Consider the following 20,484-nt stretch of genomic DNA (forward strand, 5'->3'; position numbering starts at 1 on the left):
AGGGGGGGGGGGTCGAGCCCCGAGCCCCGCCGTTCTGCAGGCCCTAACATGAAGGCTTCTAAATAATCATATTTTTATACCCAGCTGTTAATTTGGGAATTAGTAATTTTCAAATAAACGCATAAAAAGATATGATTTACCAAAATATTGAGAAAAAATACCGGAAAATCATGTCATTTCAGCAACGTTTGTTAATCACTGGTATCGAATTAGAAATACCCCCCGCCCATTAGTACGCCAGTGTTCAGGGGCTCATGTCTTCTCACCACTATAATATTTAAACAAAAAACACTTTCCCATCCTCTTACAATATTTCCACGATATGCGCAAATCGCATATATTATAAAAACATCCGTTGATAAAATGTAGGAGCAAGCGGAATGTATACGAAATTTAATCCCTATTAACTTTCCTTTTCTTTGAATGGAATATAATTTAATTTAATTTAATTTAATTAAGTTTAGTTGAAAAATACAAACCATCTATACTCCTTTACTGCTTTTTTGTATAGGGGTGGGAGGGGGGGGGGGGCGAATGCCCCCACTTCCGGCGCCTCTGCTTGATATTGCTGTTGCCGCTCTCCTCCCGTTTCTCCTTCCTCCTCATCTCTTTCCTCTAACAGACTTCCCCTTTGGTCCCATATTTCTTCGACAGGAGATGCACCCTCAACGAACACTATGAATAGAGCGAGGCTTTATAACCGTTAAAACTCAAAATTTGCATAAATTGTGTACGTACACCTTACGAGCATCTTAAGAACGTCAGGAGTCATTCGTACGAAGACCACAAGAATCTCCGCTCGTAAGGCGTTCTTACGAACGCCGTAAGAGCCCTCTATGAACAACTTGAGGCGTTCTTACGGTCATCGTAATAATTTAAAGCTTCTAAAATTGTCCCTCGACCCTACGAAATGTACGAAGATCTTGCGTGGTTCTTACGATGTAATTACGGCGTTCGTACTGCCGCCTTACGAAGAGAGGGTTTCGTACGATGTTAAAAAAAATCTTGAACCAGACCATCGACCAATCTGCGTTTTTACGAACGGTCTACGAACGGTCTACAAGCGCTTGTTTCGTACGGCCGCCTTAAGAAGATCTTACGAAATGGTCTGAAAATCGTTCGTACGGCGTTCGTAGCAGCCCGTAAGGGTATTTGTGACCAAGGCATAAGGTGTACGTACACAATTCATGCAATTTATGCAGCGCTTTTTTTACAACCCGACGAAATATATACACACATCGTAAGATGTTCTTACGAATGACTTGAGAATGCCGTAAGTTACACGTGCGACCATCTTGTGAGAACAAAAACTCGTACGATAGTCGTAATTCTGACGTTAAAAAAACTCAAGGCATTCTTACCACACAAACAAACGAAAAATTTAACGGCGTTCGTACGAACTCCGTAAGAAGGACGTAAGAAACTATGCCCCATCTATGAATCTCTACGAACTTTGGAATTCGTATGAACGCATCGTTCGTACGAACCATTGTGACCGTATCTTACTTTGTGCGTGATGAAGAGCTCTAAACAACGCTAGTTCAGATGACGGTGTACTTTTAAAAAAAATCATGGTTTCGTGAAAACGTGTTAAATACGCAAGGGCTAAGACACTGGATGTAAGGGTAACCAGTACAAAATCCTTGGGTAAGCTAAGGACAAATTATTTATTACTTTGTTTACTGTGTAAGTAAATACAAACAACTCTCGGATTTAATAGTGAACTTCGTCAATGGTAGTAGGTTTCATATAATTGTAAATAATAAAGTTGTATGGCCTTTTTTGGCTGGTAAACAAAGGTAAAAAGGCACTTGTTTTGGTAATATTTTACTCGTCGTGCCAACTCCTAAAACATGTTTATAACTCGTACGATATAACCGCCTATACACTCGAGGCCATATTCCAATATTACATAATTACCTCAACGCTGGAAACAGAAATAAGAACAATGCGGTGAAGCTAGTTTTAAATAATAATGTGCTTTACAAAAAGAAAACTACATAACTTTGAGAAGTGAAATAGGTTCAAAACATGTTTCGGTAGGCCTACAAATAATTAGACTTTTATTAAAAATTCAAACATATGAATTAACTCTACTGTATCTATATGGTAGCCTGTTTATTGCTTTAAAATGATTTACTACCCCTTTTCCCCTCTCTCCTCTCATTTCCTAATCGCTTTTCTTTTTCTTTTATCTACAAAAGTGGACGCCTATTTGAGAGGCGGGAGCAGTAGTAGAGAAGGTCGGGTCGAGGTTCTCTATCAAAATACACGGGGTACCGTTTGCGACGATGGCTTTGATCTGACTGATGCGCATGTAGTTTGTAGAATGCTAGGTTATACCTTCGCGGAGTCCTTTTCATGCTGTGCGGCATTCGGCCCAGGAATTGGTGACATTTTCGTGGATAATCTCCAATGTTCGGGAGAGGAAGTGACGATCGGACATTGTATACAGAATCCATTTGGAACGCACAACTGTGAACACAGTGATGATGTAGGAGTAACGTGCATCAAACGTAAGAATGATAATACTAAAAATACTATTAATAACAGAAGCCAACATCAAAGTCACAGCACATTATGAATGGTGTCTGATAAGAAATGTGTGTAGGTAATGGGGGACACCAGGTCAAAGATTTATTATTATTATTATTATTATTATTATTATTCATTTATTGGTATATAATGATCGACCAGCAGCACAAGGCTGAAAGAGTCATTTTACAAAGGTACAGTGATGTCAATTATATACATGCACAATAGTATTACGAACACTAGACCTGCAATCGTGGCACAACGATATGCGTGCAATGACGGGCGAATTGGCACTAACGGTCGTCTATACTAACATTATCATAAACAGTATAATATGGGGTCTAAAATGCCCCCTTGACAAATTATAAAAACATTTCAAGAAAAATATAGATCGTTCTGGGGGCCGAAAGCGTGAACCCGATATGCCCCATAGACAATGCGAGTAATGCATGGGCGGAAAACGTACAAGATCTGTATTATGACCGGATTTAAATTGTTTTGTTTTTTCACTCTTTATGTCTTTTTTATAGGCCGTATTTGGGATTATTGGAAAGAAAATTTCATGGTGGTTATTGTAAACCACTTTATTCTTTGCTATGATAATCCTATTGAAACACGTGATGCAAAAAAAGATTTACAGGACAAAATGGCGTCTTAAATGGCCCCCTTGACCAATTTTAAAAATCCGGCCTTGGGGTGCCCTGCGTAATGCAACTCGTAATGTCACTGCCAATTTTCAAGGAAAAAAAATGACGTTTAGGGGGCGAAAAGCAGTCTGAAAAAATGACGTCATAGCCGATACGTGTTATAATTGGTCGGAAACTCGGCGGAATTCGTATAGTAATCCTTGTACAAATGCGATTTACTCACAATTTTCTGTGATAACGTATAACGTGTTTGGTATCATTCAGAAGGGCACTTCATTGCGGTCAGTTTGACACCATTGTCATCTGCGCGCAATGTACTGCACGCATTAGACGCGCTATTACGTAATGCACAGTAAATTCCTCATTTTTGGCGATAACTTTGTGCTGACGTCATTGAAATTTACCAAACTTGGCAGACCGTTGTCACGTATATAGATACATATGTCTGTCAAGTTTCATTGTCGTAGGTTTAAGGATCGTAATTTTAGAGCAAGTTGAAGTTATTTTGCAATTTTCTTGAAAACTGCATATTTGGAGGGCAATTTTCTCAAATTTGGTCAATAATAGGGTATATAATTTCGTATATGGCTGGAAAGGGCATATCTTCAAGTATCTAAATCCAAAAAAGGGTACGGGTTTGCCAAGCCATAATGGAGATACGGCCACAGAAAGAAAGCCAATTCCCAGAACTTTAGAGGGCGCTATTTATGTTTTGCATAGCCATTGGAGCATGAAATTTGGCATGGCTAAGTGCAATTATGGGATAAGGATACGGTGATACTTAAATACAAAACGAAATTTAGATGAGAAAGTTATGGCAGTTTTAAGATTTTTAGGGGTCGATTTTTCAAGAATTTGAGAGATTTTTGACGGAGTAGGTTTCAGATTTGAATTTTGAGTACGAAGATGGCATTTTGAAGGTCAAGTTATACGTCGCAGATGAAAGAACATCTCTTAGACTATTTAAAGGAATTTGTTAGAAGTTTGTAGGATCTAGGATAGTGGAGATAGGAAGGAATGAAGAAAGGCCTTAAAATGGACCAGAAACGGACAAAATGGCGCCTGGATGGTTATGCATGAGTGATTTCGAAAATCGAAAAAGTAGGTGACCTTGATGAGATGTTAGAGACTATGCCCATGAAATTTGAACGAAAATGGACATTAGAAAAGCACCTAACTAGGAATAACAAACACTATGTGCAAAACGAATGCGATTTTCTGCAAAGAAGAAGAAGAATATTAATGGTGCAGAATGTGAACGAAAACAAGGATCGACGATATTCGTCATTGCAAATAGTAAATAAATCTGTAACATAATGACAATACAGCAGAATCATATTGCGTTTGCTTATGTACATTACGTAAAATGATGTACTAGCAGATGATATACAAGAGCAGGGGAAGGCATATGGCTCATGAAAGTGAGAGTGATAAAGCGAATGGAGTAGAGAGAGAGAGAGAGGGGATGGGAGAAAAGGGGAGGTACAAAGAGAGAAAGGAAGAGAGAGAGAGAGGGAGAGCCGGGATTGGAATGATCATAATTAAATAAACATATTATTCCTAATTACATGTAATACATTAATGAAAATTAAGAGAGTCAGATTTCGGCGAGACAACAATAATCATCATACCAGTAGATGCTAGAAGAGAGAAAAGGGAAGGTTAAAAGAGAAAAAGAAGGAGAGAAGTTTAAAGAGAGAAAAAGAGGGAGAGAGAGAGAGATGTGGGCGTTTGTTGTGAATGTCGAGTATGCCGAGGACAGTCAATGACCAGATGCTGGTTGGTCAATTGTCATTGCACAGGCATATTTTGGGCCGCATTGTTTTAAAATCGTTTAAAAATTACAGTAAGTTCATTGGCTGCATATATCTCTTTCAAAAAGTGTTTGAACTAACCATAACAATCCCATTTTCATTTAAATTGTATTTAAAATGTCTTGATTTGTAACGGTCTCTAATTACCTGCACATGCAGGTAAAGAGAGACCTTTGGTGCTGACGTCATCAATCATTGTTATCTTATTAATCAGTTACATCATGCCCATAGTTTTGTTACCAAACGTAGAGAAGAAGTTACTGAAGAAAATACAAAACTTTCTGTATGCGTAAAATTTGTCATGTTTATGTAAATTATATAAATGTGCTTAAGGGTCTTCAATTCGCTGCACCTACCCTAATCATAGTTTGCGAAGTGTTCAACAAAAGTTGTCCATCAAATTTTCGTGCTGAGTCGTACATTTAAAAAACAAATTGAAAGGCTAGTAATTTTTAGTGTTGAAACGGGTAGGGAAGTTATTCCGTACTACGGCACTTTGACACTACCGATTCGACCAATTTGATATGCCTATACGTATAGCAATTACTGATTTAAAAAAAAATCTTAACTTTTATTGTTTGTCCAATTTCATTAAAACTTTCACCAATCTGTTTCTGTATTTTTGCTGCTTCCTTTTGAGGTATTTTACTCCGGTTGGTCTTATATATTTAATTATGTACCTTTCTATATTTTTTGTTGCCATACCGGCCACATTCAGACCACATATATACACCATTATTTTGTTTTGATCAGTTCCTGTGCGTCTTGTTGATGGGGCTTCGCCTAATGAAGGGCGAGTCGAGGTGAACTACCAAGGATCATGGGGTACAGTCTGTGATGACTCTTGGGATATCAACGACGCTACCGTTGTTTGTCGAATGCTAGGTTACCCTGGAGTCTCTTATGCATTGGTGCGCTTCGGAGAAGCCACAGGGAATATCTTCCTCGACGACGTCGAATGTGAAGGGTCAGAAACGCACGTCGCACAATGCACACATGGCGGCTATGGGATCCACAACTGTGATCATTCTAGAGACGTTGGTATTATATGCAGCGGAGCAGGTAAACTTACAATTTACGAAAACGTGATTATCAATTTAAAAAAAAAAAAGGAAAGTAAAAACGTGCATTTAAAATCTTCCCCGTATTAAAGGCGGCGACTTAAAGAGAAGGTTGAGTTCTGGGGAGGTGAAAAAAAAACATCAGAGACAAATTTTTCCTGAAAAGCATGGCTCTTCAAATACCTTCATATTTTAAATATGACATGTAACAGCTTAAAAATAAGGAACACGTTTGTATGCCTCTTGTTGTGTAGTCCCATAAACATCTTTCTGTGTACAGTACTACAGTGCTTGTTACTTTTATCAAGGCTGGGCCAAATTTCTTATCATGTTAATGATTCCAGAACCTTGCGGTACACACCACCATGAAGTACACATCAATATTTATATGCTACACGATCAACTTATTTTGATCGGTTCCACACCGTTTTTTCACAATATAATCGCATGACCAAAACTCTAATTAATCTTTCAAGGTAAAGACCAGTTTTGGAAACGCCCCCCTCTCAAAAAAAAAATGAAATGGAAACTCTAATTATCAATCATGTGAAAGAATAAGTTTTGACTACTACGTGATAGTACAAACTTGAAAGGGAAACTGCCTACTAATTGATATATATCAGTTGTTTAGTTCATTAGAATCATTAATAATATAAAGATTGCTAAAAGTATTGATTTCTTTATTCTTGTATGTATTTATAATTTATAAACTGAATTGTATGAGTCTCCGGATTTTTTATTTAGTATGTTTTTATTTACAATAAACCAGAATTGATTTGATTTATTTTGATATTTGGTAAATTATTATATCTATCCGGACTGGATAGATATAGGGTAGTCCCATATACATCTTTATGTGTACAGTGCATGTAACCTTACCAAGACTGGGCCAAATTTGTTATCATGTTGATGATTACAGAACCTTGCAGTACACACCAATAATTATATGCTAGATGATCAACTTTTTCTGATCGATTCCCCAACGTTTCTTTTATAATGCAATCGCATGACAATGACTTGTCTATATTTTTTTAAGCGGCTACTGAAAGAAAATGCTTGTGAATCATGTACTTAAAAGCACGAAATCCATCATTTTCTACTTCGAAGGTTTAATTTCAAGTGTGATTATATTTTGTATACCATCATCCTAATGTTATTGCTTACTTTTTATTCCCTCAGTGGCGGATTTGAACCAGCGCTTCATGTATATCATGTAAAGGTCTTCACATACCTAAAAGCCCTACTTGTACATAGCCAGCCACAAATGGGGACTATTTAGCGAAAATTGCAATGCTTTTATAAAGTATGAGAATGCGCCTACATGCACATTCAGATAAATTCGCAAACGTTTAAAAAAGGAATTTTTAGACAGTTAACAGTGAGTTACTTGTACAAACCAAGATAACACATTTCAAAAGAAGGCAGCTGGACCAATTTAACACAAACGAAAACAGAATCTGGCCTAATACTGCGCCGACTGAGTGCGCAGGCTTGAACGTTTTAAGGAACTTGCATAGTAAGGCGTACGATCTGTCGCCTCTTTAACATGAATTGGCCAAATTATTATCTAAAGCCATGGCTGTAACATTGTTTGGGTAATTTTTGTTTCCTTATTTCGTAATGATTATTTAAACATTCTTAATGAAATCCATTTCGTTCAATTTGTGATTTCCACTTGCAGCTGAACTCAAGGTTCGCCTCGTAGACGGACCGGATGAGAGCCAAGGTCGTGTTGAGTTGTTCTACTTCGGGTCATGGGGTACTGTCTGCCAATACAGCTGGACCTCGTTGGACTCAGAAGTGGTCTGCAGAATGTTAGGATTCGTCGGGGCTATAGCATATTCAACCTTCTCATCATACGGACGTGGGACAGGGGAAGTGTTACTACGTTGGCCGAGATGCTCTGGAAAAGAATCGAGTCTTCTTGAGTGTGATCCATATTATGATCTGGGTAACACTGGGTGTGGACATACATACGATCTCGGAGTTTCATGCTTAAAAATGGGTAAGAATTAACCATATTTAATAGTCAAGCATTTCGAGAGGATTTATCATGGTATAACAGGACTAAAAGTCACGTACCGCCCCTATGTGTACAATAGCGAAACAATTAAAATGAGCAAGAGTGAAGTGGGGGACAGTCGAGTAGAGAAGCAACGTACAACAAAAAGTAGAAAACCATGATATGAACCATACCCCTTCGCTAAGCCTACGAGCCTCTCCCATGGCTTTTTACTAAACTACACGCATTCACATGAAGACCCTTAAATGTTTGTTGGTGAATAGTACCATGATCTCTGAGCCTCGGGTTTGGGTCAACATCACCTGCCAATATATGCCGTAATTGCATTCAGTACCTATAGAGCAGGCAGTTAAGCTGAGAACAATTATAAAAGGACAAAGCAGATCCATTGTTCAACTTATAATGGAGTGTCCAAAACTGTATTGTCAGTAGAGTCAAGGATGAGCAAACTTGAGTAATGGTGCACTTACAACTTGGCCGGGCGAAGTGTAGTGTAGATTTTAAGAAACAAGTTTAAAATGACAGAAATTATACCACTTTTCCAACGTTTCTAGGAGGCACCAAATCACTCAACAGGAGTCAAGCAAGGGCTTCATAATAATTTTTGAACAATCCATGCTAAATTAAAACTCAGTCCTCGTTCTCCCTCATTTTACTGATCTATCCTTCTTCTAGAGCTTTCGCAATTATACATTTTCGTTTTGTTTTGTATCTTTCTTTCTTTTTACCTTCTACTATTCAAGTTCCTCCATTTTTCCTCTCTTTTAATTCCCCCCCCCCTAAAATTCGATAATTTTTTTGCTACATATTTTGTATATTTATTGATTTTCTGAGTATACTTTGTTCAAGTTGTATTGTCAAACAGCATCTGAGGAACTAACACTTCAACAAGCTCTGCTACAAGCTAGTTCCTCTTTTCTCGTGCTATTTCTTTTTGCAGATTTACGCCCGTGCCGATGCGCATTCCGCGTGCCAATTTTTTAATATTTATTTGTATCTTATCTACCATGAAACCTCCCGGGAAGCCCTTTGACGTTAATTTGAACACGTTATTTGACATTCAAACAAATATATACAGTTAGCAATAGGATTAGCCCTGTAAATTATGAACACAATATGTAATAACCCTTACCTTGATATTGTTGTCACATTATTTCAGATGATCTTCGGGTTCGTTTGGTCGGCGGAAAATCTGACAAAGAAGGCCGTGTTGAGATTCTATACCTTGGTACTTGGGGGACAGTGTGTGATGACAACTGGGACCTAAGTGATGCAAACGTAGTTTGCCGAATGCTCGGCTACGAACGGGCGGAGAACTTCTCCTGCTGCGCTGCCTTTGGACCAGGGCCTGGACCTATTGTTCTGGATGAAGTGGAATGCAAGGGTACAGAAGCAAACATAGGCCATTGTCGAAGAAGTGACTACGAAGCCCATGACTGTGATCACTCGGAGGATGTTGGTGTCTTGTGCATCGAACATGGTAATTGCAGTTTAAACACAACACAAAACGAGACAGAACAAGAACAGCAACAACAACGTTAATATATTACTAGCAATTAATTGTTGTTTAATATGAAATTTTATTTCCGTTAAATAAATTTTGTTTATCCCAAGGAATTCTTCAAGACAATTCTGCATTGTATTTAAAAAAACACCGTGTACGTAGTCCTTAAAATAACTTGTGTGGATCTTTCGGCAAAAGTTATGAAAATAATTATTTAGGAAAGAATAATCTTAATGCTCCACACAGAGAATGGTTATTGAAACGTTATGACTCTTCTTTCAGTCCACACCAGTCGACGCCAATGACTATAAGCAATATGCTTCGGGAAACTTGTACATGTATATACACTTCTGTATGTTTCACCATGCGAACCTACACAACTCGTAAATTGCAAAGGCAGGTCATCTGGGCTGACCGTCAGTTCTGTCGATCTGCTACTGGTACCCTGTAAACCAGTACTACCTGTTCCAGGGCCGGGCTGTCAGCTGCTATTTAAAACCAACATCTCTTTTAGAGCTCACGAGGGGCCTGATTAGGAGGGTAGCTGGATACCCCGGTAGAAATAAACAAACATAAATCTACCTCTAAGGGCGTATGAGCTCATTGAAGAGCCATCGTCCATCCAGCTGCATACAGTAATGTAAACAGTCTGAGGACGATATACATATATACATATATACCGTTTTGATACGCAGTCAGGTAGAACATCTACTCCTCTAAACTTTTCGCAAATAAATTGTTTGAACCATTTATAAAAAGGGCAAATAGCATCGGAGATAAAGTTTCTCCTTGTCGCACACCAATTTTACAATCAAATAAAGAATAAAGATTTTTCTGAACCTAAACTTACACATGAGTTACCCTGAGCGTACATATGCTTAATTACATTGAAATAGTTACCATCAACATTATTTTTAAGTATTTTATTCTAAAGAGAACTCTTGTCAACCAAATCAAATGCCTTCTAGTAGTCAATACATGCACAATAAACCCGTCGGATAGTTTCAGTAAACGAATCACATGTTACCGCGTTTCACCAATCATTTGATTAGGATATACGAGTGAGTTGTAAAATAATTAATTAACGATATGCACGTAACTAAAGGCCTGATTCATATTCATTCATTGAATTAACAGAAGTGAGCCAGGAATCCTCTACAACCATGACAACGAATGGCAGTAAGATTGGTCTATCCCAGCCTGCCACATATGGTCAGTTTAGTTTCAAGTTATTATATTAGCCTACAAATGCTTACCATGTATATATCATTAACTTTTATTAAATTCTACTAAATGTTATATATTTCCATTCATTTCCATTGTGTCTTGGACGGATTTAATTATAAGTCAGTAACACGATCGCGAACACTCCCGACGGACCATCCTAAGGCAATTAGCTTTGCGTGTTACCTATTAATGACCGTGGTGCATGACAATCACGTATTGCGTAATCAGAACATAATTTCTTATTGAATATATAACGATGAGGTATTGAAATTCTCCTCAAGTTCATTTATTGAAAGTTTCTCCCCTCGTGGCCAGTGTATTATTGACACCGGTCGGTGAAAGAAAATGTTCACTTGACGAGTGATACAATGGACTTGAAAAAAGATTTGAAATATAAGACGATGTAAATGTAAAAAATATGTTGTTCAATACTAGGGGAATGACATCACAAACAGACATCACGAATAAACGTTCGATAGTGATCTCCATAAAGTTTTTTACCTCTTTAAAATGACATAAACATTGTTTGGTTTTCTTCAGACTTATTGTGTATTTTTTCTGATTTGTTTTTATTTTATAAACAGCAGCTTGTGGTAAAAAAAGATTTGTTTTTTCTTTGTTCGCTTTTACTAGAAGTATGCAATATATAAACTTCGAAGTATAAAACAAATATAAGAAAATAAATATGGAGAGTTTCAATGAAACATTTTTATAGTTCAACAAAATACATTGATTTCGGGTCCTGTCGGACAGTGATAGATGTTTTTATATGAAGAGAATTAGGAAAAAAACTGCTATAATTACGAGGTACACAGTCTGTTCCAATTGTATTCAATTATTTAGGATCAGTTATTATTCTAGTTTCCAGTAACCAGTTAGTTGCAATTGTTGTAAATGTTTAATACAACGATACGAATAACATTAATATATACATGTACAATGTTCACATTGTTATAGGTCTATCAGAATTGGGGTTTCGTACGGTTCCTAAACATTCCTTCCTTTATACGATGCACATTGATGTGCTCTTTGTATGTTGGCGGTTGATTAAAAAAAAATGCCAATATCATTTCTTTCCCAGGTTTAATAGGGTTCCTCTCTGTTGCAGTTATTGGTATCCTGTTGGGTTGTATCATCGTGACAGTAATGATGCGGAAGTATAGGTATGTATCATAGCAAAGCACGTTACATTGAGAATTCATCTAGCTTGTTATTATTTTGTAGAATAATGTGAAAGTTGAGTGCTGTTATTGTTAAACATTTGTTTGTGAGCTTTGCTCGTTTTTGTCAAGTTAAGTTGGCAGACTATTGTATGGCACCTAAAAGAGATGACTCTTCGCTTAATACTCTTATTTTCGAAACAATACGAGTTAAACTTAAAAGTCTCGGCCGCGTTTTCAATAAACTTCAAAGACATTTTTAAACAGATGTTACTACGTTCACTCGTTTGCACACAGTATGAGCCCGTTTGGCAACATTCTCCAGAACGTAGTGAAAACTAGTTTGGTATGATGGGGGCTTAACTCAGACAGAATCTTAGAATATCAACTAAACCTTTAATAGGGTAAAATCCTTACCACCAATGCCCTTTACCAATGCAAAGACCTTTCTCTATGCAAAAACATAAGAGATAGTTAAACATTGTCGTGATTGAAAAATTTAATGAATACAGGCCCTGGACTTCACTTTCGAGATATAATATTCATTATAATGTGTGCAGTTCACTATAGCTCTGTGCATTTCCGTGTGCAGTGCATGCACAGCTGACTCAATTTCAACAAGACTGACAAAGTCGATTTCCTTCTAAATGGTGATTACAAAACCTGTATTATACACCGATTCCCTTCTTCTAAATAATCAACCTTATTTCAATTGCCCCCAGACAGTTTCTTCCACAATGTCAATTTCATTCATTTATACATGTATTTTAAAATAAAAATTCAGGTAACTAGAGAAAATGCTAACTCTCTTTCACTGTCATCTTGTTGTCACTGTTAAATGCAGTTAAGAAATATGATATGGTTTATTTATCTGTCATGTTTAATTGGGTCTCTACATCTGCAGGAGATCAGCAAAAGAAGCTAGTAGTCAGCAACAAGGGAAGTATCCTCAGACAGCCAATCAGAACTGTTACAACGGACCACAACAGGATGGGGAAGCTTACATGGAACTTGACGCTGTCCCTCACAAGCTACCAAAAGGATCTTCACGTGATCGGGGTGAAGTATTCGAAACGCCACGACCTGCTGACAAGGAAGATGCTTACGAAAATATGAAGATCTAAGAAGAAGGGGGAACATTTTAATGATAAATCTACCATTACTCTTCTTCCCTCACTCTAACTCTCCCCTCTCCATCTCTCTACTCTTACACACTTTCTCTCTCTCTCTCTACCCGTCTGCATTTTTCATGTTCTACCAAGTTTTCTCTGTCCTCTAGTTATCTTTCGCTCATCTGAAAATAAATATAATTTCTGAAGAACGACGTAATTCTGTGATCACATATTGTCAACCGATGTGTAATTTATTCACCTGTATATTTGTTTATTTAAACCCCCCCCCCCAAGATTGAATTCAATTTAAATGCATTTTATGTCTGCTACAAAGCATTATTGTTATTGTTCAATTTGTTTATGTTAATTATGTTGTTTCTACTTTGTACGAAATTCTTCAATTCCGCCAGTTGGCTCCAGATGAATATTTAAAGAACCATTACTAATATTGCTACTATACTACTACTACTACTACTACTACTACTACTACTACTACTACTACTAATGCTGCTGCTGTTGCTGCTGTTGCTGCTGCTACTTCTACCTTTAATGCTACTACTACTACTACTACTACTACTACTACTACTACTACTACTGCTGCTGCTGGAACTACTTCTACCACTACTGCTGCTGCTACTACTTCTACTACCACTTCTCCGACTATTGCTTCATTGCAAACCACTTATTCACAGCATTTAAGGATAGATACTGACATTGCATAAATTTCGTATACGCATCATATCCACTTAGGGCGTCCTCATGTTTGGAAGTTATCATGAAAATCTTGCTAAATGGGTAAGATGTTCAAGGGTAAGATGTTCATGTGGATGTGTTATAGTATAGTGGTTCATTCACTTGACCCCCAATCCAATGGTTAAGGTTTCGTTTGTTCATAGTTGCCACTCTCCACCCAGATGTTAATGGGTACATTTATGTTACAGCGCTCTCCACCCTTCTGCTTTTTCAAGTTCTACCGAGTTTTCTCTGAAGAACAACGTAATTCTGTGATCATGTTCATCGTTCCTCATGTTTTTCATCGATGTGTAATTCACTTGTATGTTTGTTTATTTAAACCAACAAGATTCAATTCAATTTCAATGCATTTTATGTCTGATTTAATGCATTATTGTTATTGTTCAATTTGTTTATGTTTAATGGTTGTTTACTATGTTCTTTCTACTTTGTACGAAATTCTGCAATTCCGCCAGTTGGCTCCAAATGAATATTAAAAAAAACATTACGACTACTGCTACTATACTACTACTACTACTATACTACTACTACTACTACTGCTGCTGCTGCTGCTGCTTCTGCTACTCCTTCTTCTACTACTACTACTACTACTACTACTACTACTACTACTACTACTACTTCTACTACTACTGCTGCTGCTGTCACTTCTACTGCTACCACTACAACTACTGTTACGTTGCAAGCCACTAATTCACAGCATTAAATGATAGATAATGACGTTGCAGAAATTTCGTATACACATCATATCCACTCAGGGCGTCCTCATGATTAGAAGTAATCAAGGAAATTATGCCAAATGGTTAAGATATTTAAAGGGTTTAAGGTGTGGCAACAGGTGGAAGTATCCTGGTATTTATAAGAAGCCTCCATTATGTTTATTTAAAATAATTTTAGAAGTATCAACATTCTGTTATTGTGTTCTTAATTAGTGCAAGTGTTGACTGAATGAATAAATGGATATCACTAATAAAATATTTTATTATTTAAATGTTATAACTGAATAATGACAACATGTATTATTTTACGATTATTTTATATTAGTTGTTTAGTTAATGTATTGATTTCTTATATTCTTGTATGTATTTATAATTTGTAAACTGAATTGTATGAGTCTCCGAACTTTTTATTCAGCATGTTTGTATTAACAATAAACTAGAATGGAATTTAATTGAATTGAAATATGTGAAGAAAATTATTCTGTTTTCTTCTGTTTATTACTTTTCTATCATAAGATTTCGATCAAGATTCGTATTATTTAGAGTATATGTAAATTCTTTAATAGACATGATATAGAGTAGTATTAACTCTCTGTGCGTTGTTGTTTTTATTTCCGTATAATAAAATCAGATAAAATAAATACAAATTAATCATACAGAGAAAAAGAACAAAATACGGCTGGTAGCCCATTTTCAGCTGCAACTATATTGTTGCTTCTGGTCTTCCATGGGGCCAGTTTATGCAATATATGCATTTTAAGGACAACGTGTTATATTATGACTTGATAATGCTTTTGCATTACCTTATTCTTAATAATGTATGTATATATATATATATATATATATATATATATATACATGTATATATACATAGTGAGTCAGAAAAATGTCCCACTTTTTAAAAGTTGTATTGTTTGAGGGATGAATATTTAATCAAGGGTTTCATGATATGTCTTAATAGACTTATCCCCAGTACATTTAGGTACCATTTTCATTTGAATCTCTACATGCATGACTGAACATCAAACAATTTTTACAAGACTGCCAGATCTCACGTGCGCCAAGTTGCTGGGTGAGGAATAAAATAGTGTTACGAATAAAGACAGCCAGACAGACACAAACACACAGACACAAACACACAAACAAACACAAACGCACATGCACACATGCAGACACATGGACATTCACATGTGTGTGTTTGTGTTTTTGTGCGTGTGCGTGTGTGTGTGTGTGTCCGTCTGCCTGACTGCCTTTGTTCAATGCACTGTTTTAATCCTCACCCAGTAACTTGGCGCAAGTGAGATCTGGCAATCTTGTAAAGATTGTCTGATGCTCAGACAGGCATGCAGATTCAAATGAAAATGGTTTCCAAATGTACTTGGAGGATAACTCTATTTAGACATATCATGAAACCCATGATTAAATATTTATACTTCAAACAATACAACTTTTAAAAAGTGGGACATTTTTTTCGGACTCACTCTGTCCAGGACTCCAGGACAGCGTTCACGCTTTTGGGAGAGTAATTCTTCAAGGTTCAAGGTGTGTCGGACATGCTAAGAGCAACTATGTCCAACGAGATGCATAGTGAAAATAGTAAAACAATTAAATTCACAGCGCCTGATGAAATATACAAGAGGCATGGATTGATCTTCACAAGAGCTTACGATTGATTATCATCAGGTCATGGAAAGAGCTTGTAAAGTTCAATTAATGTCACTTGTATATTCCAACTACACTGAACAAATTGCAAGCGTTTGTTTACTAACATGTTTTTGTCCCCGAGATCCAATCACATGCCCTCACACACATGTGTTTAGGTGTTTAGTATACAAACACTTAAAACGCACTTATTGTTAAACAATCAGTTAATCCACTTGCTAGCAAACAATTTTGACTCTTACTGTTAGTTATTGAATGGTTTATCAGTTGTGAAATAAGTCAATATAAGTAAGCCTTTAAAGACACGCTGCTGCCACAGTTCACAAACACTATTTTCAGAAACAATTGGTTAAATCGTTTGAATACAAGCACATATAAATGCGTCAACCGTTTGAAAATTGCGTTGTGAAAGAGTATATTTTGAAATATATATTTCCAAGTTTTTTCAAGTTTATTTATTTCACTTTATCAAAGATAACTGAACATAATGAACAATGGTAATTATTATAACTAAACATACAATATAGAAAACATAATGTACATGATAATAGTTATAACAGAGAAAACAATCATAATTATCAATCAATCAATAAAGTGGGGAATTTACTAAAAAACAAAGCTTGTATTATGTATATATATTGTTGGTACAACACTTTATTTATACTTCAGCAACAACGAAACAGAGAAATTATGAAAAAATCATACTAAGAAAAAGAGAACATAATGAGAAAATCCAAGGACTTCATCTGATTAATGTTCATGATTATTGTGATATAAGTCTTTCTCTTTCCATTGCAAAACAATTAATGACTAGCTGATCATAGATAATCACTTAAATTTAAGTGTGTGAAACAAGTTATTTCCTGGTCTGAAGGAGACTGTGCAATAAAGTCATAAAAAGCCACTTACGGTTCTTAAGAAACTGCATTGTTTATTGCAAGTAATAATATTATGCCCATTTTTCCTGAAACCATAGATACAGCCGTGAAGCCAGCAATATGGTATAAAAACCCCACTTGCTTCATAAATACGAAAGCTGGAACTGAACTTGTGGTATATTTGATTGATTTTGATATACATAATAATTATACAATATTTTTCTTGCTGACTCATTATGACTTAGGTGCCTACGAAAATGTTGCCAAAACTAGCACCTATAGTACATTCAATTCAGAAACCAAGCATTGGAAAGCAGTTTTATCGCTAATTTGGTTTCAACAAACAGCTGAGTGTACTTGCGGAGAACGATCAGAATGGCTCATCTGACAATGGATTCCTTGAAGCTGAAAGTGTTGATCTTGATAGTAATATTTTTGGGAGGTATCGTGCAGAAAGTAAGAGTGGACATACATCTCGTTTCAACGCAGCCAGACTATACATGCCCGGTCCAGGATCGTTACATCGCTAAGTGCGCTCATCTCAATCTTACCTCGATTCCCCAAGACCTTCCGCATGGCCTGCTGGGCTTATCCATCCGTCAAAACCTATTAACAGAACTTGTAAACATGTCTTTCATGAATTACAACCGACTTGAAGGATTGTATGCTGGTCACAACTTCATTGCTTTCATCGATAGTGGAACATTCAAACCTCTACCACAATTACAGGACTTGAAACTAGATCTTAACCTGATTACTTTTCTACCCATCTATTATCTTCAGAAGAATGCTCTTTTATATATAATAAATCTATCACACAACAAGATCAGTAACATCTTTAGCACTTCGGTGAGTACTCAGAAGCGTGGAAACGTTTATGTATGGCGGAATATGTCGGAAGTTAATCTATCCTTCAACAAACTTACTTCTATAAATGAGGACGACTTTTTACCTTGGAGAAATTGCTTTGTAGATAAGTTCAATGTATATAATAACAATATAAGGTTTCTTCAACCTAAGGCGTTTCAACATTTGCCCAAATTAGGTACTCTGAACATGAACCATATCAAGTTAGCTACTTTTGACGTCGGGTATTTCATGGGCCATCCTGAAATCGACAGACTTCTGATCGATTCTTCAGACATAAAGTATATTCATCCAGTGAACATATCGTTGATGCGAAAAGAAAATGTGCCATTGATTAAAGAGCTTTATTTAGATTATAACATCATAGAAGACATTCCAGGCTATGCTATGCGTGGATTTGAAAAACTGCAAGTCCTTAACATTCAAGAGAATCATATATCTAGCATCAATAATGAATCATTTTGTGGCTTAGATTCACTGTTAGAACTCCGTTTGTCTGGGAATAACATAAAGTCACTTTACCGCGGCTCGTTCGCTTGCGCCGCGAATCTCCAGACAATCGATTTGTCACGTAATAAACTCATGACATTGGATCCCCAATGGTTTGACGGATCCTGGTTTCTGCGTAGCCTGATGATAGATCAAAGTGGCATACATCACATCACGGCCGGGCCATGGAAGGCAACTAACCTTGAGACTCTTGTTCTTACAAAAAATAACCTCTTTTCCCTTCATCATGACAACATCACTGGCTTGGGAAATTTGAAAAAACTTGATGTTTCTGGCAATTTCGATCGGTTGCGGATGTCAGATGACGCTCTCACTTCAATCGGTTCCTTAGAATTCCTCATCATGAATAATTTGGGAAAATTTAACATGAAAGGTTCGTTCAGAAATATGCAAAATCTACTTAATCTGGATATCTCATATAGCCTGTTAAAAATGTCATCAATTAACCAATTCACGAACACATCTGCGCTGAGGGTTCTCAATATGTCGGGATCACATCTCAAAGCTGAGGATTTAGTTAATATACAGACTGGGACATCGTTGTTCTCAGGCTTGGTCTCCTTGCAGACCCTTAACCTGCGGCACAACATGTTAGATACCCTGCACGCTCTTCCTGGCATATTCACACCGCTAGGAAGTCTTCTTGAGCTAGACTTAACAAGTTGTCGTATACGACAAGTTGCCTCGGGAACATTTGCAAACTTAACGGCCTTGATTCAGCTTAGCCTACCTAGTAATGACTTAACCAGTATTTCCAAAGACGTTTTTCAAGGTTTGCATCATTTACGGGTGTTGCAGCTGCAGTACAATTCGATTACATTCATTGAGCAAGGGCTGTTTATGGGCACAAAGGAACTTCAACAGTTGAACTTACAAAATAATCACATTTCGACCGTAGCCTCCAACACTTTAATGCCGTCAAGTTTGATTAGATTCAATATCGCAAACAATCCATTAACATGCGATTGCAAGCTCGCCTGGTTCAGACAATGGTTGAACGAGGTTGAAGGAAAAATAGATTTTGCTCCAGAGAATCAAACCCGTTGTTCTAGCAGTTCCTTAAAGGTGTTGGTCAATCAAAACATTTGGTCGTTCCATCCGAATGTATATTGTGGGATCAATGTCATGATTATCGTTTCCGCATGTTTTGCGCCGATTTTAGTGTTAACCCTCGGTATACTCATGTATCTGAACCGTTGGTGGATAAACTATAAGTTGTATCTCCTCAAGTTGGCCATCGTTGGTTACCATGAGATCACTGAAGATCGAAATCCGGAGGACTATGAATACCAACTCAACCTCATGTTCCATGAAGACGATGAATGGTGGGTAGATGACTGCATGAAACCTTTTCTGGAGCAGAGGATGGCTCATCTGGAGCGCGTCATATTTGGTGATGCCGATCTTCACCCAGGATCGTTCTACTTGAACGCCATCTATGACGTCATCGAAAACAGCCACAAGACAATATTGTTGCTTAGCAACCAGTCTGTAGATGATACCTGGTACATGACCAAGCTTCGTATGGCAGTGGAGCACATGAATGACACCAAGTTGGAGAAGGTCATCTTAATTTTCCTTGAAGACATCGATGATGACCATCTACCGTACCTTGTTAGACTCTTGCTGAGTCGGAACAAGCCTTATTTTCTGTGGACAGAGGATGAAGAAGGTCAGGAGGTCTTCTGGGCAAAGGTCCAGAAGAGCATGAGATCAAACCGGCAAATGAACAATGTTATACCCGTTTAAGAAGAAGCTTGAGTTCTGGTCCTAAGTCTTTAGTGTGAAGTAAACTGTCCGGACGCAATTAGCATGATTATGAAAGGTTGAACATTGTTATATATGGTAGCACACAGAATTGGTGTATACTGTGATGTTTTAAATCATACAAATGATAAGAAATTCGAACGGTTATGCCGAAAGTCTCTAGTACTGAATACCATGTACACAAAAATGTGTCTATGGGACTACAGAAATATGTAGCATGGCATGTTAACTTTTCCAAACATTTCAGC

General features: G+C 37.1%; 2 protein-coding genes across 2 annotated transcripts; both read left to right on the top strand.

Moving 5' to 3' along the window:
• The first annotated feature begins 4,931 nt into the window (after positions 1 to 4,931).
• Positions 4,932 to 13,334, top strand: LOC115923193 (deleted in malignant brain tumors 1 protein-like). The gene is made up of 7 exons (XM_030983537.1): positions 4,932 to 4,965; positions 5,750 to 6,058; positions 7,739 to 8,062; positions 9,240 to 9,560; positions 10,722 to 10,796; positions 11,893 to 11,974; positions 12,876 to 13,334. The coding sequence occupies exons 1-7, from the start codon at positions 4,932 to 4,934 to the stop codon at positions 13,093 to 13,095; spliced, it is 1,365 nt and encodes a 454-aa protein (XP_030839397.1). The 3' UTR covers positions 13,096 to 13,334.
• Positions 13,335 to 18,835: 5,501 nt separating this feature from the next.
• On the top strand, positions 18,836 to 20,218 carry LOC115923194 (toll-like receptor 4). The gene has a single exon (XM_030983538.1). It carries the CDS (start codon positions 18,836 to 18,838, stop codon positions 20,216 to 20,218), a length of 1,383 nt encoding a protein of 460 aa, XP_030839398.1.
• The last annotated feature ends 266 nt before the right edge of the window (positions 20,219 to 20,484 follow it).

Source organism: Strongylocentrotus purpuratus, unplaced genomic scaffold, assembly GCF_000002235.5.
Source record: "Strongylocentrotus purpuratus isolate Spur 01 unplaced genomic scaffold, Spur_5.0 spur5_scaffold_13, whole genome shotgun sequence".
In the NCBI taxonomy this organism is placed as follows: domain Eukaryota; kingdom Metazoa; phylum Echinodermata; class Echinoidea; order Camarodonta; family Strongylocentrotidae; genus Strongylocentrotus; species Strongylocentrotus purpuratus.

Bases quoted from the DNA above. Each gene is read 5' to 3' on its own strand.
- LOC115923193 (XM_030983537.1), top strand. From the start codon at position 4,932: ATGCCGAGGACAGTCAATGACCAGATGCTGGTTG. The intron at 6,059-7,738 runs GTAAACTTACAA...TTCCACTTGCAG, and splicing joins TATTATATGCAGCGGAGCAG to CTGAACTCAAGGTTCGCCTC. The intron at 11,975-12,875 runs GTATGTATCATA...CTACATCTGCAG, and splicing joins GTAATGATGCGGAAGTATAG to GAGATCAGCAAAAGAAGCTA.
- LOC115923194 (XM_030983538.1), top strand. From the start codon at position 18,836: ATGAAAGGTTCGTTCAGAAATATGCAAAATCTACTTAATCTGGATATC.